General features: G+C 40.6%; 1 protein-coding gene across 1 annotated transcript in view; it reads left to right on the top strand.

The window, feature by feature from the left end:
* Nucleotides 1–26,861, top strand: part of XYLT1 (xylosyltransferase 1) — a 309,757-nt gene that overhangs the window by 158,970 nt on the left and 123,926 nt on the right. Inside the window, exon 2 of the mRNA XM_077275109.1 lies at nt 6,624–7,149. Within this exon, the coding sequence (XP_077131224.1) occupies nt 6,624–7,149 (526 nt within the window). The remainder of the gene's footprint in view (nt 1–6,623; nt 7,150–26,861) is intronic.

Here is a 26,861-nt window from a genome sequence, read left to right as displayed (position 1 = left end):
TCATCTCTGTTCTCAAGAATTTAATAGGTTATTGCTTGTTGCTTAGGTTACCAGCTACTGCTGCAGTTTATCAGAGGTGTCCAGTTCCAAAGGCAATCAAGCACTCATGTATTCTCAGTGGCATTGGGGAAGAGTCGGACGATCCCACCAATATCAAATGTATCGGACAACTTTAATTTGTATGGGGACTGTAATAGTGTGCTTGATAAAATTCTGTATAAATTATGGTACTCACGAACTACTATTACCAAGGCTTTATTATTTCACTCTCAGTGCCAGCGGCTCCACCTTCTATGATAATTTCTTGTATGGGGCACGCCATCAATTCTGTATGTGACGTGGCTGACCGCTCAATTTGAGAAGTAAAGCAGCCCCTTCCCTATCACAACCTATGCATTTTCCGAGAAAAGAACAGCTCTAGCTATTGAAATGAATAGTCAGTACCCCACCAATTTTGTTGACAACCTCGGTAATTGGTCAAATTAAACAAAAAAGACACAAACAAACCTAAAGGATAAGTTCTATGTAATTTGTCTACAGGTTTAAAAGTGAAAAGAAATGCAAGTCATTAAAAGTATGTGCCTGTAGGACACCATCTTGTTCATGACTTACAGCTTTCAGCTTCTTTGTTCTTTCTCAACAACACATGGTCCTCATCTGTAATATGTCTTTATGAAGATGTTGACTCTTTCCAATTTGGCGTTTTGCAACTTTAAAGCTTTTACAGATCTTCTACTCTTTTAGACAATAAATATAGCGCTCCATTTTTCCAAAAGACCACTTCAATGAGAAGACCACCGTTCTATACAGACTAGATTTACTCGCATATTTCAGATGAAAAATATATCATACATATATCATACAAGCAAAGTAGAAGAGCATGTGACCGCTGTAGCCAATCATTAACATACTGACCAATCGTGGCCTTCACTGACTTTCCAGTGGCACTCAGATCCTCTTCTGGATCACGTGACCATTCCTTTCCTTTGCCGGTTCATACAAGGACCATTGTGTTTGGTGGTGATACTTCCACCAGGCCTATGAGACCCATAATAAGTCTCCATATACTTATTTTGTGAATTGCATCATGTGTGTACTTGTCTGATTTGAGATTCCATGATCCAGAAGAAGACCACCCGAAGTGTCACCAGAAATTGGTGCTTAGTAAGTGTTTTAATGTACTTACACTACATTACAAACACATTTAGAAATGTTTTGTGAAGAGTGCTTTTTTTAAAATGTCTGAGACTCAATGAGGATCTGCATTGTTTTCTTCTGCATCATCATTGTATGATCTTTTAACATTAGGCTAAACTTGATAGACCTACTTGACCTTAATTTTTCTATCACAGGCTTTTATTGCATTTGCATGGGCAGCTACATTGTAGATCCCTTAGTTCTTAATGATTAATAATAATGAGACCAAGAAGGTTTTTTTACGCTCTTTCCTATTTACCTTCAAGGGATACAACGGAAATTTAGGCTCACACGTATCTGAGGTTCTCTTCATTACATATATGTTCCCATCTAATATGCTCTTCTTACTGTGGTCTTTTAGTCAAGCCAACTATACACATTAGATTTCAGACATCTTGACTGTCTCTCTCATACACAGAAGCGCTCACTTGGCCAAGCTCTTGTGTTCTGTATGAGAGAGCTGCTGCCAGGAATGTCTAATGGCTTATTTCAGGGAGAACAAAAGGATTGGCTGCCCGAAATCAGAGATGTTGGATCCTTAACTCCCCCAACAATCAAGTGTCCATGGCTCCCATACACATTAGTCCGTCTGCCAAACCCATTGTTATCAGTGGGTTTCACCTATATTGGTCTAATGAATATGTGGCAGGCTTTAGAATCGAGACATAAGCACATTTGGCTCAAACATCTATGTTCTTCAAGTATAAGATGACAATAGACAGCTTCAGGATACCTCTGGTGCTTCTAATCTACAGGAGGGTCAAATAATCTAAGTAATCATGGACATAATGGTACTGTACCTCTGCCCCTGAGTTCTTATAGAGGCATATTCTTCATGAGATAATTGCTTCTAGAGGAGAATAATTCTGTGAAACGGCGTTATGGAAAGTACCATATGGCAGCACAATGAGAAAAGCAGGAATTCCTCATCGACACTTCTGATTCCATGTGAAAAGCATCTCCTCAGTTTAAACACAGCAACCATGCTCACTCAGCGGGTATTCTGCGTACAGGTAAAAATGCTCAGCACAATAGCAATCAAGTATACAAATATCAATGCAAAGGCTTGTGGCACTCATCCTAAATAACTTATGCTTTGTTCCAATTTACGTGTAAACTGCACCAGATAGACAGCGATCCCAATGGCCAACGACGTTTCGCGTGAACATACGCTTCCTCAGGGCCACCATATATATAGCAGCACAATCTCTACTATATTTATGAGGCCTAACAGGTAAAAAGCCAACTAATTCTTTAAAGTTAACCTGACATTAGAACCATGCTGCCCGAACCATGATCAGCATGAGTCATACACTGGTTGCACAATTGCAGTCATGTATGTTTTACTCTGAAACGTTGTGTTGTTTCAGACAAAACGTACTCTGAAAAGTATGATGTCTAGTTCGAGGCTTGTTCTGTACAGCTTTTCCTCACCCCTGCCTCTTAGACTGACGGGGTTTTCCCTTTGTGTGTGCATAGGGCGAGATCTATCAGTCCAGGTAAGAAGATACCATAAATCTCCGGGGACCATCCTTGGGCAAGTCTTCCCGCACTGCACCATACATACTGCAACGGAACTGCAGAACTATGCACAGCAACACATGTAAATACCAAAGGAGCCATCATTCCTTTCATTCCGCTACTTGTCAGTTGTTAGTGATATTACTATGTATTTAAAGAAGCTGTGCTGCAATACCAAACACAACCTGTGGTCAGTTATGGCGTTATTTCTAGTAAAAAGGATCACTGATTTTCCCAGAAAAACTCTCTTAATTGCCTTTTCACTGCTCAGCTTCTATCATTTTTACCATGTTACTATTTTATAGGAGGATATACTGTATATATAATCATTACTTACCTTGTCGTGGATGGAAAATGGTGACAGACCTATTTTCGTTCTCTCGGAGCCATATTTATCTGAGAACTGTTCCATTTTTAGAATGCAACAAAAAAAAGTTATTGATTTAGAATTTCACATAACCCCTGTGCTATAAAAGGCCTTCACTGCAGGTTCATAGATAGAAAATAATTGGTGTGATTCATTTTGTTCATAAAAAAGCATTAAAAAATCCCCCCAAAAATAAGAATTTGTCGGTTTTATCAGCAGCAGAATGTGAATGCTTGTTTAATTTAAGAACTAATTAAAAATGTTTTCAAGCACTTGTCATGTCTGGTTAGGATGACTTGATAAATATAGGTGTTTTTCACACTCGACTTTTAAATAATTCACTTTTATTTCTGATGGCTCTAAGCAACGCTTTGGAAGTTTTGCAATAAACAAGTTAAATCTGGACCGGCACTAATTATATTCATGGATTTGGCTACTCTTGTTCAGCGTCTCATGAGAATATTTGGGGGTTTTATTCTAACAATTACAGAATTCTAAATATTAATACAAATGTTCATTTTCTAACAAGGAACATTAGCATTCAGCAGAATGTTTTCGAGAAGTGCTGATGAGGATATTTCACCAGGTTCACAATCTTACATTTGCAAATAGCCTCTTCAGAAGGAAGAGGAATCCGTTAATGTTTCTAATGAGAGCCCCAATGATGTGCCCAATCTGTGTATATTCAGGGTTAGGCTACATTCACACATCCGTGCGACATTTCCTAGTGCTGTCTGTTTTTTCTCGAACAGTATTTCTAATGAAAACCACAATGATATGCCCAATCTGTATACATTCAGGGTTAGGCCTCTTTCACACTTCCGTCTTTTTGTTTCCGTTGTTTTGTGAAAAAAAACGGTTCCAGCAAATGTTTCTGCTGGATCCGTTTTTTTTCTCATAGACTTGTATTAGCGATGGATGGTGACGGATGGCCTTCCATTTTATTCGTCGTGCGCTGGATACATCTTAAAATTGCTGTCCGTTGGGTGGAGACAACGCACATAGAAATGTTTTTTGTGTACGTCGGAAAATCGCCCAGCGACAGATCCTGCGCTGTCCGTCATTGGCCTATGGATGCAGGATCTGTCGCTGACCGTCAAAAGCAGGACTCCAGAGATGGATGCCGTCTTTTGAAACTGATCATGCGCGGTAGAATTTCCAGTCAGGAAGATTCTCTCTCTCTCTTTTTTTCTATTGATGCTGCCTATGCAGCATCAACAGTAAAAAAGATATGTTAAAAATAATAATAATAAAAAAAAAATCGTGATATTCTTACCTTCCGGCGTCCTCCGCAGCCTTCCCACGGCCCCCACAGCCTTCCTGATGCTCGCGATGCTCCTGGCAACTCTCGTTCCCAGTGATGCTTTGCGACAATAACTCGATGACGCAGCAATCTCGCTAGACCGCTACATCATCACAGGTCATTGTCTCGCAAGGCATCACTGGGAACGGTAGCATCGCGAGCATTGGGAAGGCTGCGGGGGACGCCGGAAGGTAAGAATATCATGATTTTTTATTTTTTTTTATTATTTTTAACATGGGTTGTGTTGTGTATGTGTTTTCGCAGTGAAAAAAACGCGGCGAAGACGCATACACAACGTGTGCACATAGCCTTAAATTCTGGCAACAACTGCCTCGACGAATCCGTCAAAAAACGGATCCAGTGCATCAGTTTTTTACAATCTGCACAGGATCCGTCTTTTCAACATTTTGATGGATTGTGACTGATTGTAAAAAAACGGAAATGTGAAAGAGGCCTTAGGCTACATTCACACGTTCGTCCGACAATTCCTAGTGCTGTCTGTTTTTTCTCGGACAGTATTTCTAATGAGAACGACAATTATGGTCCGAATCTGTGTATATTAAGGGTTAGGCTACATTCACACATCCATGCAACATTTTCTAGTGCTGTCTGTGTATTTTTCAGACAGTGCACTGAGCTATAGAGTTTCATTAAGCCATGTACACATCAGTTTTAAAAACCGGTCCGTGTCTCCTGTCTGTGAGACCTAGAGCGTGTCCTATGTTGATCAGCTATTGGGGGTCAGACTCAGTGATTAAAGTCTATGGGGATCCATAATACAAATGAAACTAGGAAGACAGACTTCATACTTCAGTGTTTCATCCTAGTTTCATCCGTTTTTAACTTAGGCCACGTTCACATTTTCAGTATTTGGTCAGTATTTTACTTCAGTATTTGTAAGCCAAAATCAGGAGTGGAACAATCAGAGGAAAAGTATAATAGAAACACGTCACCACTTCTGTATTTTTCACCCACTCCTGGTTTTGGCTTACAAATACTGAGGTAAATTACTGACCAAATACTGAAGGAGTGAACATGGCCTAATAGAAACAGGTCACCGCTTCTCGCTTCTATATTTATCACCCACTCCTGGTTTTGGCTTACAAATACTGAGGTAAATTACTGATCAAATACTGATTGTGTGAACATGGCTTTACATTGTTAAGAGTCAACGGATAAAAAAAGGTCAAACTGTCTGCCTGCTCCAATGAAAATAAAAAGGTATAAGAAAAAACCTAGGATGACACTTGTGAAAAAATTGGTCCATTTCACTCAGAAGGTAAGAGCGCTTTCACGCATCCAAGTGCTATCAGATATTTTATCGGCCAGCACTTGGACCCCTAGAGTATCACAGATCCATTCACATATCGGTGAAAATGACAGATCTGAGGGGATCCGTGAAACTCACAACATGTCCTATTCTGATCCTATGTTGAGGTTCAGAATAAGGGCTCATGCAACCGTCAGTGCAAATTGGTCCGATCTGAGATCGCAACGCACAGACTTTCTGCGAGTCCCATGACTGGTGCATGACAGTTTTGTGCATTTTTATGAGGCTTGGGTCGGGAGAGCTGCACCCAGTCCATGGATTGCAGTACGAGATCGGACTGATTTGCACGTATGTCTGCATGACCTACTCAGTTGGCAGCAAGCCAAATCGGGCAGCAAACTGACATTCACACTGATGTTTGAGTGCACCTTTACACTCACAGCAATGTGCAAGTATAGCCTTAATCTTTTTTTTCCTAAAACTATAGACAATTGTTTCCACTGCAGTTAGATAACATGTAATAAATATACCGTGAATGCTTTCAGAAGATCAATTTGAAAATGTGCAATAGTGAATTCTGGCGCTTGCTTCTTATCAGCCCTTAGAAGCTGTGCAGTTCTGTGAGACTCCATGGTTACAGACTACAAATATGCTTTGTTTGTAGTCTGATCCTGCAGTCATGTGTTTCACTTCTGGTAGCCTCCTCTTCTGTAGTCCCTCAGAGAGAGAAGATAAAAGTGACCCATGACGGCAAGATCAGACAACACAAAGGCTTTGTTTGAATTCTTAGGATCTGTAGACAGGGTATTTTATTTTGGAGCAAAAAAAGAATTGGTGATATTGTTGTTCAACCTTATGACTATAAATCTAGTGTAATCAGAACAGGATGGAGAAATATTTGCTCAAGATGGGTCTTCTTGTCTTAAGTATACTTACACTAAACCCCAAATTTCCTCTCTTTGTAGGACGGATATTTTTCACACCGCCCGAAGGAGAAAATGCGGACAGACAGCAATAATGAGAATTCAGTTCCAAAAGACTTTGAAAATATTGATAACAGTAACTTTGCTCCAAGGACTCAAAGGCATAAGCACCAGACGGAGCAAGGGAAGAAGCCTCTAAGCAGGCAGAAGGAGCATTTAAAAAAAAAGTTAGCCCTTGAAGAAAAATTGAAAGAAAATTCACCGCTTGAAAAAAATTCAAATGAAGTTTTACATTATGTAGGTGTCCCTTCCAAGAACCTCACTTCGACAAGCCTAAAGGATGGATATAGGAGTACTAAGCTTCACCATTCCAAGAAGACTGGAAACAGCTCCCCTGAAATAAAGTATGAGCTACCCCCGAAATGTGAGATCACCGGTAAAGAGGCGATATCAGCACTTTCTCGGGCTAAGTCAAAACAGTGTCGCCAAGAAATTGCTGAGGTCTATTGCCAACATAAACAAGGGAAACTGATGCCGGAGAAAGTGACCAGACTTTGTTCTTTGGAAGGTAATTTGGTTTCGCTAATCTTATTTTTTAATCATTGTATTTGACCACCACGGTATGGTCTGTGAGAAGGCAAGACCCTGTGGTCACTGAGGCTGGATGTACCGTCATTTGATAAACAGACAAAGATGTCTATCATTTTTCATAATTTTGGAGCAATTTTTCATTTCCTATAGTAATTTTTGGGGGATTAATTGAGAGCCCTAAACCAGATGCCCACTGAATTTATCTTTAATTTAAGTTTTACATGCCTTCACACAAAAAAATACATTTAGGTGGAATGTCCCTCAAGCAGTAGTAATCAACAGGGCTCAAAGATTTGGGCATGAGGATTTAGAAGAGAAATATTTAGACTTAGTAATCTGAAAAGACAGACAAATTAATTAGACTGTGTAGAGGTTTTAAAAATCGCTCCAAAAAATTGACCTTACATTTCGTTTAGTCAAAGAAGAGCAATCTAGAAATCAGTTGCAGCACAGGTGAGTGTTTTTGATATGGGACATGATAATGATTGGTTGCCAGCAAAAGAGAGGTCATATTTAGGTTAAACATGTAAATTATTCAACTTTTTATTTCTTTAGATAATTGCAAATATACTGGCATTTAGTAGCCAATAGCTCTCTCTTGCCCTCTCCTGCATCTAAAAAAAATGCATAATGCATTATGTAAGGGTATGTGCCTCTAGTGTGTTGACAGAATGGTAAAGTATGATTGTTAATGATTATTCTTTATTAAAAGGAAATGTCCAGTTTATTACCAAAAGTATTTTCTAAATGTTGTTGTTCATTTTTATCAGGTATCTTAGAGGGTATAGCATTTTTCAAATTTAGCAGGTGAGTTGCCTGCAGATCGGTGAGGCTGTGGGTCTTCAGCCTCCTACTGGTCGTGCACTAGACCCCCGAGAATTATGCATCTCATCACAAAGCTTCTGTTTCAACGTGTGCACAGCCCAGAGAATGTGAATATTATTCAATTTATTTTATACTATTTTAAGCTTTCAGTAAAAAAACAATCTTGAGTCTAGGCATCCCAGCCTAATAGTACTGTAAAATTTTGCAATCGGGAGATGCAACGTGCTCAATTCCAACAAAGCAGAAAGTATGTATGATATATATATATATATATATATATATATATATATATATATATATATATATATATATATATATATATATATATGTATATATATATATATATATATATATATATATATATACATGTATATATATATATATATATATATATATATATATATATATATATATATATATATATATATACATTGTGAAACACAATGAGAGGCCCTGCTGCTCTGAGTTTACAGCCTAAGAGGAATGACATTCCAGACACTATGGAAAGAAATTCTTGTTTGGTACAGTGGATTAGCCACAGAGTTCAATGAGCCATTTGTGATCCATGAGAGCTCAAATAAAAAGTGTTGAGAGATGAGATACATGAAGGCAGAAGGAATTAGTAAAGAAATATTTAGACTTAGTAATCCGAGGAAATGTACAAACCAGTTCGAGTGTGTAGTGTTTTTAGAAAAGATCATAAAAAAACAACCTTACATTTAAACAAGTGGGGTTTAGTTGAGGAAGAGCAATCCAGTGTTTAGGTGCAGCACTGATTAAATCTTCTCGATTGTTTTGTATATTGGCATAGGATAATAATAGGTTGATAGAAAAACACAGCACGAAGGTGAAGTAGATATGTACATTATGTTATAGAGTACGTAGAGTGGATAACATTATAGGTGAAGAGAAGCCCTATAGTTTGGAACTTTTCGAGTGAACAGGCTGCCATTGCATTAACTGACAGGGCAGAGGAATTAATAGAATGGTAGGATGGGTTAAAAGCTCAATTTGGTTGCTGCATTTGGGATCATTTGCACTTGCCAAAGCCATCAGTTCAATTTCAGCATGGCAGCCAGTGGAGCTTTGGTGCCCCTCTATGTAATATGGTATGTTTTAGAACATGACACAATTTGTGCCCCTAGCCATCCTTGTGTGGTACGACACATCTGAACAGCACATGCCTATAAATTAGTCATCTCAATGAGTCGTTTGTTAGAGTAGTTAACGGGGACAACCCCCTCTCGATCTGAATGTTTGCTTCTGATAAAATAAAACCCCTTATACTCACCTCTAGTTCTGGTGCCATTCCAACGGTGTCTGTACTTGCATTTCCGGAGTTCTCGTGTCGATGTTATGGCATTTGAGGCTTGCAACCGATTAGTGTTGGCGTCCCTATCCCCGTCTTCGGACTTATTGAGCATCTACAGGAAGCCAGGGCTGTGGCTACTCTCTGACTTCTGTGACGCCCCAGAGTCCTGGTTGTCACAGTGGAATTGCTTTCCCCTTGGGGAGAGTGGTGTCACGCTTGGAAGCGATGAAGGATATCTTTCACCAGGTAAACACTACATACAACACGTTCACGCTCCAGACCAGAAGGGGGAGCTCTGAACCCGGATTCAGGGTGTACTCCCCTTGATATATTCTGGTTTTGGAGAGAAAGCAGGCAGTTCGTCCCAGACAGCAGGCAGTGCAGACTGTCGGGACCTGAAGAGAGCAGATGGCAGTGAGTGCCAGAAAGTCTGAAGGGGCCGTGTAGTCCAAGGTACTACAGCTCCTAGAGAAAGAAGGAAACAGAAAGGAAGAACAGCTTGTAGAAAGAGTGCAGGAGGGCGAAAGCGCAGGAGAACAACACCAGTGAAGCAGAGCTGAGAAGTGGCTACCTCCCTGGCTAGTGCAGATTACGGTAGCCGTGCCGAACTCTATAGTGGCATAACTGAAACTGGCCGGACAGCTGGATTGTACATCACCTGTCCGCGTTGATACCCAGGAGACACGGTGATATCTATAGGGCCCGGGTCATGATAGAGACCCTGTAAAAAGGCCCAGTGCACCTGTCATTCGGGTTGTGTCCTAACCTTTATGGGGGACGGAGAGGAACTGTGAGGACCTTATTGGAAGCCTTAGGCAGTAAGGGACTACAACACTACTGGACTTGGAGGAAGGCTTTGATCTCCACCTGGTGATGGAGACTCTGTATTCGCTTCCAAGCCGGCCGGACCCTGCCTGTACCTGTACCTGTTGTCTGGTGCCCTGGACAGCGGCTGCCTGAAGCCTACTGTAAACCAGGTAAAGACATTGCAAACCTGTGTCCTCGTTCTTCATCACACCACCCATCTTCACCATACACTGGGAGCCCTGGGGACCTACTTCATCTGTGGGAAGTTATACCATCTTGCTGCCATACCATCACTCCAGAGGACCCCTTTAAGCAGCGTCGGTCCCTACTGACCGAATACCACAGGTGGCGTCACAAACTTTATTCATAAAACCCCTAAAAGACTTTTCCTTTAATTGGGCGCCCAGGGCCACGGACCGGGTCGCAGCCACCGTGACATCCCCTTTAAGACCGGACCCGATGCCGAGTACCCCATGGCCCAGGCAGGCGAATCACTTCCTCTTGATGTTAAATTTGTGAGAAGGTAGGGACAGTGATGACATCACTCATTGGGCACCGGCTCACGCGTCCTTACAACGAAGCAAGGGAACGCGACTGCCAACACCATTGGAATGGTGCCGGCACGGGAGGTGAGTATAGGGGTTTTTATTTTATCGCCGCAAGGAATAAGAAGGGGTTGTTCTAGGCTTTCCTAGTAATGGACAATCCCATTAACATGAGGAATTATAAAAGTGATATTTAGCTATTTATTTAATAAGATTTTTAGGCATTTTATAGGCATTGATTTTATATAACGTATCTTTTTTTTTTCTTTACCAGTATCTGTACAGTTTTTCTATATTTATGCTGTGGATATTACCGGGTCTTGTTGCTGTACATAAAAAAATAATTTGTAATACAGGACACATTATTTAAAGCAATAAAGTTGCATTCCAATTTTGTGAGCTGACAAGGCGCATTGTGCCGAGCCTGACCTGCAATTCTGCTGGTTACTTTATGATTAACCTGACTCAAGAGAGCCGTTCTCAAGTAAAATAATATCATCCTTGTTTTAGAAGAATAGAGACATTGATTTCCCCCAGAGAGAACCTCCATAGGTCAGGGCAGCCATGTCTCCACACATAGTCTACTCTCTGGGGACTGTAGTTCTGGGTGTGAGTCGCCATGATTGACGGCAGATCATCCTCATACACAAGATAATAATAATAATAATAATAATAATTTTATTTATATAGCGCCAACATATTCCGCAGCGCTTTACAACTTATAGAGGGGACTTATACAGACAATAGACATTACAGCATAACAGAAATCACAGTTCAAAACAGATACCAGTAGGAATGAGGGCCCTGCTCGCAAGCTTACAATCTATGAGATCATAGATTGTAAGATCATAGATCATCTAATGTACTAACTCGCATTGCAAGGTAAATCAATTACAAGTAGTCTGAGCTCATTGTACGCTGTCAGTCTTCATTGGGTTAAGAGATGAACTTAAGCAATTACCTAATCATTAGTTACCACTTTAAAGGGATTGAGTAATAATGGATGGCACCGTGCTTAAAGGGATTTTCCGGTTTTAGCACATAAATGTTATTTTTTTTTTTACAAAATAATAAGCTAAACATTTTTCCATTATACTTGCTGTATCAATTCCTCAAGTATTTAAAAATCTCTGCTTTCAGTCATTAAACAGGATCCATCATTGTTTACATACAGCAGATAGAAATCTATCCTCTGGTCATGTGAGTAACAAACAGCTGTACGGCTCTGTTACATACCTGTCCCTGGCATTCCCGGCTTCACTCCCTTCTCCTGGGTCGCCCGGGCTTCTCTCCCTTCTCCCGGGTTTCTCTCCCTTCTCCTGGGTCACCTGGGCTTCTCTCCCTTCTCCAGGGTTGCTTGTGCTTCTCTCCCTGCTCCTCGGTTGTCTGGGCTTCTTTACCTTCTCTTGGGTCGCCCGGGCTTCTCTCCCTTCTACTGGGTCACCCGGGCTTCTCTCCCTTCTCCTGGGTCGCCCAGGCTTCTCTTCCTTCTCCTGGGTTGCCTGTGCTTCTCTCCCTTCTCCTAGTTTGTCCGGGCTTCTCTACCTTCTCTTGGGTCACCCGGGCTTCTCTCCCTTCTCCTGGGTCGCCAGGGCATCTCTACCTTCCCTTGGGTTGCCCGGGCTTCTCTCCCTCCTCCTGGGTCGCCCGGACTTCTCTCCCTTCTCCTTTGTCGCCTGGGCTTCTCTCCCTTCTCCTGGGTCGCCCAGGCTTCTCTCCCTTATCCTGGGTCGCCCGGGCTTCTCTCCCTTCTCCTTTGTCGCCCGGGCTTCTCGCCCTTCTCCAGGGTCACCCAGGCTTCTCTCCCTTCTCCTAGGTAGCCCAGGCTTTACTCCCTTCTTCTGGGTGCCCTGCCCTCTGTTGTGCTCCACATTATACTCCACTTCAAGCTTTGCAGGTTGCCTGGTGTGGTTTATTTATGTCATCAATGTAGACCTATTTAAGGCCCATTGACTCACTCATCTGTGTTTCGGGATTGCTTCTCTAGCCTCCTGTTTGGTGTGCTCCACCATCTGTGCATGCTATGCTTCTCTTGCTTCCATCACTACTGGGTTCCACTTTATCTGTCCTGCAGCTCCTAAGATTCCCAAATGTGTCGAGTCCTCGCTGCCCATGTCCCTTCCACCTTTGGCATCAACGCCTGGGGTCCATATGTCCTCTCTGACCTGGGGCTTACACGATCCACCTTACCTGATGAGCCCTTACAGGCTCGTTACAGTCAGTATAGTTATCAAAGCCCTGTCTTGTTATTAGTCAGACGACTGTCTGCCCATCAGTGATTATGATCAGATTAAGGCTATGTGCACACGTTGCGGATTTTCCCGCACTGAATTCACACCTCTTGGCACAAAACGCAGGTGCGGTTTTTATGTGGTTTTGATGCATTTTTTGTGCTGTTTTGATGCATTTTTTTACGCCTTTTTTATGCAGATTTGTATGCATTTTTGAAAGCTTAATAAAGATCTCTTATTGAACAAAAAAAAAGATTTGTGATGTAATTTCTTGTCCAAGCTCCTCTTTTACATTTGTCCAACCCACAGTCCTTTACACACAGATAGACAGATAGATACCGTAGATAGATAGACAGACAGACAGACAGACAGACAGACAGATAGATAGATAGATAGATAGATAGATAGATAGATAGATCGATCGATCGATCGATCGATCGATCGATCGATGGATAGATATATCTAAGTATCTATAGATTTATCTGTCTATCTATAAATATATCTATAGAGATATATATATATATATATATATATATATATATATATATATATATATATATATATATATATATCTATAGATAGATATATCCATATCTATCTCTATAGATATATATAATAGCAAGGTCGATGTTTATTAATGAACAATGTTTTATTTTTGAAAAAAAAAAATGGGAAAAAAATGGCGTGGGCTCCAGTGCAATTTTCTGCGCCAGAGGGTGAAAGCCGACGGCCGGGGGCATTATATTTGTAGCCTGTGAAAGGGGTAATACCCATGGCCCCTTCTCAGGCTATGAAAACCAGCCTGCAGCTGTCTGTGTAGCCTTTACTGGCTATTAAAAAAAATGATGTGGGTTCCCCCTAGAGGCACTTAGCCCCTCCCTTCCCACGCCCGTGTAGAGGTGGAATATGGGGTAATAAAGGTTTAATGTCACCTTTGTATTGTAAGGTGACATTAAGCCCTGTTAATAATGGAGAGGCGTCAATAAGACGCCTATCCATTATTAATCCTATAGTAGTGAAAGAGTTAAAAAAGACATGTTGCATGCTGTGTGTTGTATGTACTGTATGTTGTGTGTTGTATGTTCTGTATGTTGTATGTACTGTATGTTGTATGTTCTGTATGTTGTATGTTCTGTATGTTGTATGTACTGTATGTTGTGTGTTGTATGTTCTGTATGTTGTATGTACTGTATGCACTGTATATTTTATGTACTGTATGTTCTGTATATGTGTGTATTTGTTTTTTTTTTGTATACTTAAACACAGTAGCCGAATGAAGGGACTATATTGTCCCATCATTTGGCTACCTGTCACTGTAGCAGAACTGTAGCAGAACCCCACGATTCCCGCACAGCCCCGCGATCCCCGCACACAGACACACACAGCCCCGCAGACCACCGCAGACACACACAAACACCCGCACACAAACATGCACTTCTTCACCGCACACACACAAAGTCTCCGCCCACACACTCTTCCCCATCCCGATCTGCAGGGTTTCTCGCACCCAACTCCGCAGCAAAACCGCAAATCTTTTTTAAACCTGCAGTTTTGCTGCGGTTTGGCCTGACACAATGGAAGTCAATGGGTGCAGAAACGCTGCAGATCCGAACAAAGAATTGACATGCTGCGGAAAAAACAACGCTGCGTTTCCGCGCGTTTTTTTCCGCAGCATGTGCACAGTGGATTTGGTTTTCCATAGGTTTACATGGTACTGTACACCACATGGAAAACTGTTGCAGATCCGCAACGTGTGCACATAGCCTTACTGATTTATATGTCTCATGGAGGCAAGCAATGAAGATTCCTATCGTAAGTCTGCAAGCTGAGGTTTTTAAAGCTGTAAGAGATTGGTACAGAAAATATATTGGAAAATTGTTCAACTTATCGTTATAAAAAACTAAAATATCCCTTTACACATTAAAGGGTTTATACCAAGTTTATAAGTGATTCTCTATCCTATGATAACTTACTGACCACTGCGACTTTTCACCAACCTGAAACCCACCTGTCTAAATGGAGCAGAGGTCAATCTTGCCCACCTTTACTCCAGTCAGTCTATTTGTTACTTCCAGAGGTAGCTACAGTAAGTGCAGATGGCTAAGTACACTTTTCTGGAAATCCCATAGAGAAGATTGCAGCGTTGGTGCGTATGCTTAAACTCCACTTCATGAAGGCAGGGTTCTGCAAAGCCTCGATCTCAGGATCAGTGAGTGTCCAGTGGTCAGAGTCCCAGTTATGAAGTTGTTGCCCATCCTAGGGGAAGAGGATAACTTATAAACTTACTGCACTTCCAGGTGACTTTTTTTTTCAGAAGAAGCTGTCATGTGTTGATACATGAGGAATAACACTATTTCTGACCATTATGTGACTAACATAACAGTTTTCTCTCTGCAGTAGAAGCCTCTACACTTTGTCGTTCTCTGCTCTTGTTTCTTCCCTCTTTTGTCTATACATTTTTATAGGCAGCAGTTATAATCTGATCCCTCACTGAAGACAGAACTGTAGACAGATTTGAGCATTTTTTGAGAGTGAATGAGAAATTATTTATTTTTTCTCTAAGTTGTTTTACAAAGTTTATTACCTTTGCACGTATTATTGATTTAGTGAGAAAAAAAGGACTATGGTAGTTATTATTTAAGGAGTTGTGCAACAGACAATAAGTGGCTATTGGCATTTAGACTCTGCACTAAAGCCTAGTTTTCTATATTTGAGCTTTTTTTTGCATTATTTATTGGTGATTTATATAATTTGTCACTTACTAGGGTGACCCACATGTAGCAGTCTGTGCCCCCTCGACACACATGCACCAGGCTTCGTGTGAATTGCCACCGATTTGCTATGCAGTTTTCACCCATATGGCAAGTGGATATGAAGCACATAGTTTTGTAAGTGACCTGTATTTGGTGCACATATTATAAAACCACTCCTGGCCAAACTGAATACTCCTTGTTTATTTGTGTACATTGGTCATTATAAGTGGTTACGAGTGGGAAAAAGAAAATATGGCCAGTGGTGATTGTTGTTCAACTTTGTATGGGAAAATGTTGTAATATAATTACCAACACACAGTATAAAATACTAAATAATAAAAAATAATGTAGAATATATGTCCAAATATTACATGATGAGCAGCAAAACCCAAAACAAAAGAAGACCATTGCTGTGTATATGGGCTTGCAGAGTGTCAAGTAGTACAATGCATGGGGCTTCTGCTGCGGCCAGTAGAAGCAAAGTTGGGAACTGAGGTCTACATAAACCTGTCATTTGCAGACCACAGTTTACTGTCATGTATCTTTAGCTTTGTTTTCGTTAGTGTTGGTGTATTATATGTGTGTAATTTCTGACATCCGATTCCTGGGACAATTTGGTGTTTGGCAGATTGCGAAGTCGGATGTCACTTTGGGCACACACATGGAAGGGCATATTTTTAGGCAGAAAAACAACTTGACATAAAGAAATTCTTTTGTGATAAAATATTATTAAAGATGACCTTTCACCAGTTTGAGCATGTTAAGCTGGTGTAGGGTTTCGCTTAGGTAGGCGTTAGGCAACGTTCACACAGGTATGCAGTTTTTTGTCCAAGCAGACAGATTTATTAAAGTGCTTAAACTTCCAGCACAATGAAAAGCAAACAGCCTTTCTCCGGCATAAAGGAATAAAATAAACAGTCCAGGTACGTGCACATGTGGGCTCACCCGTTCAGGTAAATGTCCAGCTCTCTCTGTTAGAGAGACTAGCACCAAGAGGTCTTCCAAGTCACAGACCACTGTCTCTCACTCGTGCGACAATCCTGGCACTTCATCTGGTTTAGATTAGTCTGCAATAAATGGTCCTCTGCAGCTCCCAGCAGAATCTACACACTGCTCACTTCCTCAACACACTGCACACCAAGTGAACCTACTTCCCACTTCTAGTAAAAAACCATGCAGGTGCCTCTAATCAACCCCTGCAGAGTTGGGATTTAACCTTGTCCTACCTGGCTTTGCTACACTGGTCACATCATGGAATAGTGGCTGCAAAGCTGAATAAAACATAGTTTGTATTTCTCCTCTCCATTGCAGAGATATTAGCATGTAAAATTTAGGTTATAATTAGGGTGGGCAAGTATGCTCGTTACTCGAGATTTCCCGAGCATGCTCGGGTGTTCTCTGAATATTTGGGCGTGCTTGGAGATTTAGTTTGTGTTGCCGCAGCTGCATGATTTGCGGCTGCAAGACAGCCTGAATACATGTGGGGATTCCCTAACAAACAGGCAATCCCTGCATGTATTCAGGCTATCTAGCAGCCGCATATCATGCAGCTGCGGCGACACAAACTAAATCTCCGAGCACGCCCAAATTCTCGGAGAACACTGGAGCATGCTCGGGAAATCTTGAGTAATGAGCACACTCGCTCATTACTAGTTATAATTTATAAGTCTAGGGCATTGCTATTAGAGTCTTATCAAGGGGGAGTGTACTTCCTCTCCTGAATGATGTTGACCAATCAAAAGCAGTAGGTGTCATTCAGGGGAAAAGAGAAAATAAAATGGGTACCGTTGCTGTAAATGTTTTCATAATAATTTGTGAAAGTTATAAAATCTACTATAAATGTCTGTTCTGTTCCTGATGTAAAGATCTAGGCTTGTAGCTGAGATGAATCCATGCTGCACTTTATGTACACGCTCAGTAGTGACTAGTGCTGTGTAGTCTGAGTACTGGAGTCCGAAGTCAGGAAAATTGAGGAGTTAGAGGCGGAGGTTTAACTTGCCGACTCCACATCCCTGGTTGAAAGAAGTTAACTCTGCTCTGGTCCAAATGCCACAGAATACCAACTTGAATTCAGAATCAGGTTTCCACAAATCTTTCTGATCAACTTTACATCTGACTGAGAGAAATGGAACATTGAGTGGATTGTGTTTAGCCAATGTCCCGAATGGGGTATAGGTTTAGAAGGGCAAAAATGGTCGAAGTGACTACTGACCCCTTCTCACCCAGTTTGTTATTACATTAGGGAATCGTTATATAAGCTATCATCTGTCCTTTATCACATAGTTTTTGTAAGTTGTGTTTTATACCAGGGGCTGTAGAAGTAATTTCAATGAATGAGTATCGGAACTGTGATGGGAAACTACAAGACTGCGTAATGAGACAAATGTGAACTTTGTTATATGTAAATGACTAAAGACTAGTAAATGAAGGAAATATTCATCAGTCCCCCATGGTGGATGGTGAGGCTGTTAATTCTGATGATAATTTGCATTCTTGTAATTTTGAAGGAGGTTATTATAATAGGAGGAAAAGGAGTATTAATAGTTTTGAACATATAATAAGTTTGCACATGTATCAGGGGATGATCTGCCCTAGATGCTTGGAGCCATTCTGGAGCAGATCTGTAATACTAATTAATTTTACTAATTTTTCCTAGTTCTAGTTCTGTTACAAGTTGTCCTACATTTGTGGGTGCTCAGGTTGCCCATGTGGACCATTTATATTCCTGACATTTGACAACCTTCAGTGGAAGAAGACAGTAGACACTCATTAAAGAAGCCATAAAACCCTGAAGCGGAACCGCTAAAGCTGGAGAGGAGGAGATCTAATTTACATGCCTTTTTCCCAGGGAGCATTGCCAAGGAGGACCAGTACCCCAATATTAAATAACATTGTATAAATGTCACATTCTTCCTTCTGATGTCTGAACCTGACGATTATACTGAGACGGGCACTATCTTTTTCTTCCTGAAGGAGCAGTCTGTTGTCAGTCCATTGTGTTTAAAGTTCCTTTTCCAGCACAAACCACTGATTGACTGATATACAGTGTATTGCAACCTCTCCATTTAAAAAAAGAGGTTCTTAAGTAGCTGTAGAATATATAATATGGTTCTGCACGGTTGTGAAACTTCCCATGGGAAAAAGGAGGATGGTGTTTTTTTGTCAATCAATAGGGAATACAAACTCATTTTACTCCTGAAGAGAGGTTCTGCAACAGTGAATGTGTGTCTTCAAATGAATTATGAATACATTCACCTTGGAGTTTCATGACCTATATAAATACTTATTGATACAATTCAGTATAGAGGGTATATTACCCTGTATATAAGGCCCATGGATGGCCACTGATGACCCATACTAAATTTGAATATTAAGTTGAAGGTCATTTTCTAAAGATGTTTTATGCCTTAGATAGCTGGTGGCCAAATGCCATTACTCCTGACCTCCTCATACCCATGCAGGTTCACTTTGGCCTCTGGCAGGGCCTATGTACCTTGGGAACATAGGACCGATTGAAAACTAACATGCCCTTGGACAAAAGCCTCAGTAGATGGTTGGCCCATCTACAGTTTCAGCTAAAGATTCGTCTAATATGTATTGCAAATTTAGCCAAAATCCACAGCTAACTGTGTATATGGTAGAAGAGATATTTTACTGTCAGGTTGACTAAGAGTAAAGGTAAAATGACAATCTAAAAAACACACCAATGGTCAAAATGCTTGGCTGCCCAGATAGAATGAACGACAGCAGTGCTTTGACAATCAGGAGGTCCAGCTGACTGGCTAGTCTGGGGGTTGGTCAGTGGGCCAAACATAAGATGGGTTCAGTGGTCCTGGCATCCTAAGTCACCCTTTGTATTCTTGCAATTGTTCCCTATCTGTGATTTATCCTTGACTTTCTAGATTCAGTTCTGTCTACTCATGACTGCTTCTTTTTCTGCGGTGCTTCCAGTCCATTATGAGAAAGCAAGACAAATGTTTTTGTTGTTGTTGTTGATTCGGTTCTTCTAGCGTTTCTCCGGTTTTCACACCAATAAGTTTAATATTTCCCATCAGTCAACGGATGCAACTTTGGAGCCCCTGCAGCAAAGTCAAAGTACCAGTTTAGGGATTAAACAGTGGATACTCCTTGGACTTTGATAGACAGAATGGTACTTAGAAGTTATCACTAGAAATGATCTGATCACTTCATTGGACGTCCACGGGCCAGCTCAGTGCTCTCTGGCCATGGACAGGAGCTGCAGGAATTTCCTTACCTTCCAGGATCAAAGGGTCAGCTTATAATTTGCCAGGCTGGTGAGAGATTACCTGGTGCTGTGCGCCACACAGATGGCATAACATCTGGTCGTTGAATCAATTGCTGTGCCGAATATCCTGCAAGCTCAGGAAATTTGTGTAGCTCATGTCTATGGCCAGAGAGTACTGACGTGGACCATGGACCGGGGTTTCACAAAGTGATCTGATCATCTCTTATTATCACCTAGTTATTAACTGGTGGAGGACCCAACGCAAGGACCCCCACTAATCACCAAACTGGGGTACTTTCATTCTGTGTAGAAGTACACTGCAGTTCACACGCTTGATCACCACTCCAATCATTCCCTTTGGAGTTGCCAGAGAAGGCTCAGTGATGCGCTATGGCAGTCGTATAGAAAATTAATGGATCATCGGTCCATCATGTGCACTGCAGCTTTATTCTACCAGTCCCACATTCTGGGGATCAATCCGGATCCCAACAGTTGGATCGCCACTGACCTAAAAGTTGGATAGGTGATAACTTCTTCCTACCACAATACCTCTTTAAATCTTGGCATTGTCCGAAGAAAAAATATGTATTTCACATCAATGTAAATGATAATCCAGCATCCAATAATCCAACATTTCAACCTGACACAGAACGACCAGACAAGACCTGCAGTCTGGTCCTTTAATGCATGACCTACAGGTTATATTGGTTAATGATCAGTGAGGTTATTATTTTCTGCCCATATACAGTCTCTCATGGAAATCCTAATTTTAATATTTCTTCATTCAATTCCCCTTCAAATATAAATAATACTATGAAATGAATTCTGCCGACGTCTGCACTAATTCCCGCTGGTGGCTGGCAATTGTAGAAGAGCAGGCATTATCGCGGTGTTTAGCATGCCGAGTCATATACAGTCTTACACGTCCTTGTGGAGAGAAAGATTTGCTGTCTGTTTGCTGCCGAAGCCTGAACTTTAAATATTTATGCATTGGGTTAACAGATTCATTCATTATGTGTTTGTACGGTTTCATCGAGCTCTGACTTCCATAGAGATGTCATCCTCTGTGTAATTTTCCTGCATGGAACCGGGGATACATAGTACTTGAAAGCTACGTAGCTGCTAAATGTGAGCATCAATCAAAATAAACAATTCCACCGAGTTGGCTTGTCATAAATTCCTGGTGAGGCAGTCACATCTGCTCCTATCGACAGGAATTACATTCTACAGCCATTCATTTATTATTTCCTTTTACAATCTACTCCCCATATTGCCTGCAAGTAACGTTCCTTTAACCATTTGGTGACTGCCCAACGTCTTAAAACATCTGACCGATCTGCATTTTACTCTACAGTGACATTTTAGAACGTCATTGCAGAGTCAACATCTGCATGGATATCAAGCAGGAGACAGATATTAAAAACGGCTTGACCAGCCATAGAGAAGGCAGAGATGGTAATATACCATCTCTGCCTTCGTGATCGCTGTACACTGCATTGATTCGCTGTGTGCACAGTATCGGAAGTGCTGATAGCATGCGATTGCTGGGTGACGGAAGGAAACCGGAGCTGCTGAGCCCTAATAGACCTAGAACAGCTCTGCTGTGCAATGAAAAGGCAGAATTCTCCCTGTAAATGGGGCTAGTATGCTAGCCTCAGTTACAGAGGACATCAGCAGTAATAAAAAGGCATTTAAATCTTGAAATGCCCTCAAAAGATCTGATGTGACTTTATAGGTGGGGGACAGGGTGGGGGCACAATGTGTGAAAAATGTAAGTTAATAAAGACAAAGATGAAAAAAGATACATTTATAATAATAAAAATACATAAAAGCTTCTGCTGGTCTGAATTACTGCTTTGGTTGTGCCTTTAAAAAATAACAAAACATTTGCCTGATATTTAAAAATAATTTTTACGGAAAGAGGAAGACACAATATAAAATATATTTTAGTGATCTTCTATGGTCTTAAAAAAATTGCTAAAAATGGACATATTTCCTTTTTTTTCCTTTACATTTTCCCACAATATCTGCAAACAATATGAAAAAAAATATATAAAATAAAAAAATTACACTGCATATGCGGTATCTAGAACAAAAGGAGCAAAAATTATTTGGATGCCCAAATTAGAAATAAAGTGAGAAAATGTGCTTGGTCATGAAAGTGTTAAAAGGGTTGTCCGGTCCAAATCAATAAGTCTGCAGTCACTCTGTGTGACTTGCAATCCTAAAAGTCAATATTGACCCTTTAAAGGGCCCTGCAACATGACTTAAGAAGCTAAACCAGAAACTCCATTTGCAAACACGTGTTTCGGGGTGTTTGCCCATCAGCAGCGCATTGCATTGCATTTGTAACAGCCTGACCAATAGGTTTCAGATCTATGTTGGGTTTTTTTTTGCTATGTGCTTAATTCATTGTTTCATTAATATGTACTTGAACATCTATGGAGATAATGTTGTGGGTTAGCCAAACAAAATTTAATATTATCATATTTTTCTTTTTTTTTTACCTTTCTGTGTCAATGAATGTGAGAGATAGATCTGGCTTTTCACTAATGGATCATTATGTTCACAGTTTACCTCTGTTTGGAGGATTTAGCTACCACTGCAATACATAAGTGCATACAGAACTGAAAGTTTTGCCAAAGCTTTCTATCGAAATCTTAGAACACAAAGCAGTGGAACAATTATCTTCTATTTTCCCAGGAACTGCTAACTGTAACTGTTTTGTCTACTATGAATGTGAAAAAAGCCACAGACACATGAGTTATAAAGGTGTGTCACAATATCCATTTTAGATAATTCGTCTTTTATTAATAAAAAATATATATTATTGGATTTTTCTTACAGTTAAGTATTCTGGCTACTGCAAGTAGAGTGTGTTTATACACTGAATTATAACTATGTTGGCCGGAACTCAAGAGGTAGCCAAAATAATTACTTGAAGGAATTGTAGGACTGGGGTTTGGTTTATTAGGCCCAACAGAAAAAGTAATTCTAATAGCCCCTTTACACATAGACATACACAATAATCATCCATAATTGCCGATATCGTTGGGATTCAGGAGAGAGGTGTTGGCCGAACGACAGCTATCTAACCGAATTGTTTAACTATATTTACAAATTGTCTCGTAAGACATAGACCCTAGTGGTAAGTGATTAGCTACAGAACCACCTCCAAATAGGGTTGTCTTCTTCTGCAACTTGGTACTCAAGGAGTCTGGATCCATTGGAGAATCATCTGGTGGACTAGTCCAACCATCCTAATATTCAGAAAGGAGGACTGTAGGGACGAATGACTGGCACCCAAAAGCCATTCTCAATAATCTAGACCAGAGAACAGTTTCCTGAGTGTATATAAGGGTCTAATATCCCAGTAAAGAAGAAATGAGTGAAGAAGGTGGGGATGATATTATTTTCTTGGTTACAGGTGGTCTTTGTACTCTGACACTGTAAAACAAAAAGTAAAAAACCATGGCTACTATTCAAGTCCTCACTTTTTGACCCATGATTGCCCAGCATTGTATCACATTAAAGGAGTTTTCCTGTACTAATATTTTCTGTCTTGACACTTAGTACATAATACTGTTGGTAGTATGACATTTAGGACCTCATAGCATTTTGTAATCAGTCAGAACATTTTGACTTTTCTAAATTTTATGGGCTACTATACCTCCTACTACATACAATGAAGTGAAGGCTACCCAATTTCATCCACATTACCATTACATTGAATGGGGGTTCCATACTTGGCAAAACCAAACAATGTTCAGATCAAAGGTTCATAAAGAACAGCAAGGTTTAGGGATTGAGTATTAGGATTTCTTTTTCTTAATGTCTAACTTTTTTTTCTTTTTAAATGTCCTGGAAGAACCATCTGTGTAGGTTTTCTAAGAGTCATCCAGTATACGAGCAATATGAGGGTACATTCTTACGTATCGGCTGTGTTTCAGTTATTGAGATGCAATCTACTGTCAATTGCCATGAAACCAGCTGTGAATGAGGATGTGTCCTATTGTTATGAAATCTTATGGCGGTCATGGGCCATGACCAAAAACAACCAATGTAGACATCAGATGTAAGGCTGTTTCGGTGGCTATGAGCCCTCTGGAAGCCTCAAATACCACTGGTATTGCCCTAACTATAGCTTCTACTGCCTTTATATTAGTCAACACAATTGATCTGCTGTAGAGCACCGAAAGCCATAAACACAAGCTGCCCATAGTGAATGTCTTAGCAGGACTGACAACATATTAATTGGCTGCACCATGGGCTTTTCCTGCTGCAGTAAATTTACTGTGAATATGTTAATTGCAAAATAACTAAAATTGGATAGGGAGCAACAAACAACATCCAGGGAAACTGTGATGGTAGTCACTACTCACGGACAAGCCGTGAGGCTGGATAGCCAAGAGGTTTGGGGTCGGATACCAAGAGGACTCATCATAAACAAAGGGGTAAAGCACAGGGCGTAGTCAGGTCACAATCCGAGCTCAGAATTCCGAGAAGGAAGCGAACAAGGGAAAAGGGCAAGGCAAACTGATGGTCAGAGGCAAGGTCGAAGATCAGGCAACAAAGATGAAATATAGGAACACAGAGTTCAAAGCAAGCACACACCGCTTGAGCTAAGCTACAAATGGCACTAATTGAAGGCAGATAGACTGAGATAGCAGACACATTAAGGAAGCTCCGGCACGGCCCTGATTGGATGGCTGAACTGCCATTCAACACTAACCGCTCAGCTCAACCCCAGCCTCCGATTGGACGGCTGAGCTGTCCATCACCTGACATCACTGACAGCTCAGCATGCCCCTGTCCTAGATTGGGTGGCTGAGCTGTCACTCACTGCTTCCAGACACACCGATAGGCAGAATAATGACAGGAAAAAAAATAGTTCTGAATTAATAGCATTAAGGATATAAAGTAATCACCATTCATGGTGAGCGAACTCCAGCGGGAAGTTAGACTTGTTTTCTATGGGAAGAGTCAAGTATTCTAGACTAGCAAGTTATTTGTCATGGAGCCATTAAAGCTAGATTTATAGTGTAAAACCTTATTTTGAAGGGTGAATAATTTTAAGAAAGTAATATCCTTCTCGGAGGTTAGGATCAAGTGCTAAAAATGAAAAGAGCAAGAAATGAATTTTTCGATTTGACACTTTTAAGGGTTACCGAGCAGAATATATGAAATCTATTCCCTGGTGTGAAAAACTCTGTTGAAATAAACCATTCATTTCCTGTGCAAAACTGCAACATCCCCACCGCCATTGAATTTTCACAACTGCATTTCAAAAGCGATACAGCGACTGCATTGTAGTTATACTTTAATTACATTGCAGATGCACGCGGTAATGCTAAATGGTATCACAACATATTTACAGTTATTGGTAGGTTCCAAATTACGGTACACACTTTTTTCTTAATTTGCTGTTCGTTTTGGAGGGGGTAGGAAACTTTGATCTGTAGGCGCTGAGAAGTAAATTTGAATTGAAATTAAAAGATAATAACTTGTCTCCTCATTTAAAGGGAACGTGTCACCTGTTGCTTTTATTGCATGTATTAGACTGAAATTCAGGTCTACAAAAATGGCCTTCAAAAGTATAAGTTGGGATTTTGGAATATCGCTTACTGTACGTCTTCGTTTCGATTGACAGAGCCAATAAGAGTCAGAATTTCTGTAATCTGTGGTACAAATTATATTTGGTCAAGATGTACACTTTTAGTGTATGAATTTGGTTTTTATTCCTTAGTATACCCTTTATTTACCATATATTAGTCTTTGCTTTTACGAAGGTTGGTAGGGTTCAAGTATGATCGGTATCTAGGCACAACAATGGAGGCTAACTAAACAAAAAGACTATACTGAAAAAAACAAACCCTGTGGGTTTTTGATAACAGTAGAAATAATCTTCTGTTCTTTATGGTACTTGTCCCCACTGCTGTAGTTTCTCATGGTGCCCAATCACGAGCAAAATGAGGAGAGACCCAACAACTCATTGTAGCTGGTTGTACAAGTTAGATAACTGATTATCATTAGGCAGACAGCTTTCTTTCCCAACTCCCTCATTAATAGGAACGCTCACCTTGACTTATTATTACGGTACTCTTAGCATTATGAATACTAGTATTCATGTTTTTCAATGAGGAGAGGAAATAGACTGCTATAAACCTCTCATGGTGGTTTGGTTTTTATGAAAGCAAGCACATCGGGCATTGACCCTTCTCTTCCCTGACATTGACAAGAGTCAGGAGGCCCTCATACACATCTGATGGTCAGCCAATCCCACCAAAATTGCTGTGTTCAATAGACTTTATTCTAATTTGTAAGGATTTAATGGATTTGGCTTGTGCTAAATCAGGGAATAGAGTGAATATTATGTATTTTTCACACTTAATCCCACCAAGGAGGATTGCATTTTCCAACAAAGAGTCTTCAGGTTGTCACCAATTGAGTAGTTTGGGGTAATGTGTTGGTCTTTGTAATTATTCAAGGCTCCAATAAAATCCCATAGGCAAACATACCTCTATACAAGACACTAGTTCGACCACACTTAGAATACTGTGCACAGTTCTGGTCTCCGGTGTATAAGAAAGACATAGCTGAACTGGAGCGGGTGCAGAGAAGAGCGACCAAGGTTATTAGAGGACTGGGGGGTCTGCAATACCAAGATAGGTTATTACACTTGGGGCTATTTAGTTTGGAAAAACGAAGACTAAGGGGTGATCTTATTTTAATGTATAAATATATGAGGGGACAGTACAAAGACCTTTCTGATGATCTTTTTAATCATAGACCTGAAACAGGGACAAGGGGGCATCCTCTACGTCTGGAGGAAAAAAGGTTTAAGCATAATAACAGACGCGGATTCTTTACTGTAAGAGCAGTGAGACTATGGAACTCTCTGCCGTATGATGTTGTAATGAGTGATTCATTAATTAAATTTAAGAGGGGACTGGATACCTTTCTGGAAAAG

This window comes from Ranitomeya variabilis, chromosome 7, assembly GCF_051348905.1.
Source record: "Ranitomeya variabilis isolate aRanVar5 chromosome 7, aRanVar5.hap1, whole genome shotgun sequence".
Lineage (NCBI taxonomy): Eukaryota > Metazoa > Chordata > Amphibia > Anura > Dendrobatidae > Ranitomeya > Ranitomeya variabilis.
This window is presented reverse-complemented; position numbering and strand designations above follow the sequence as displayed.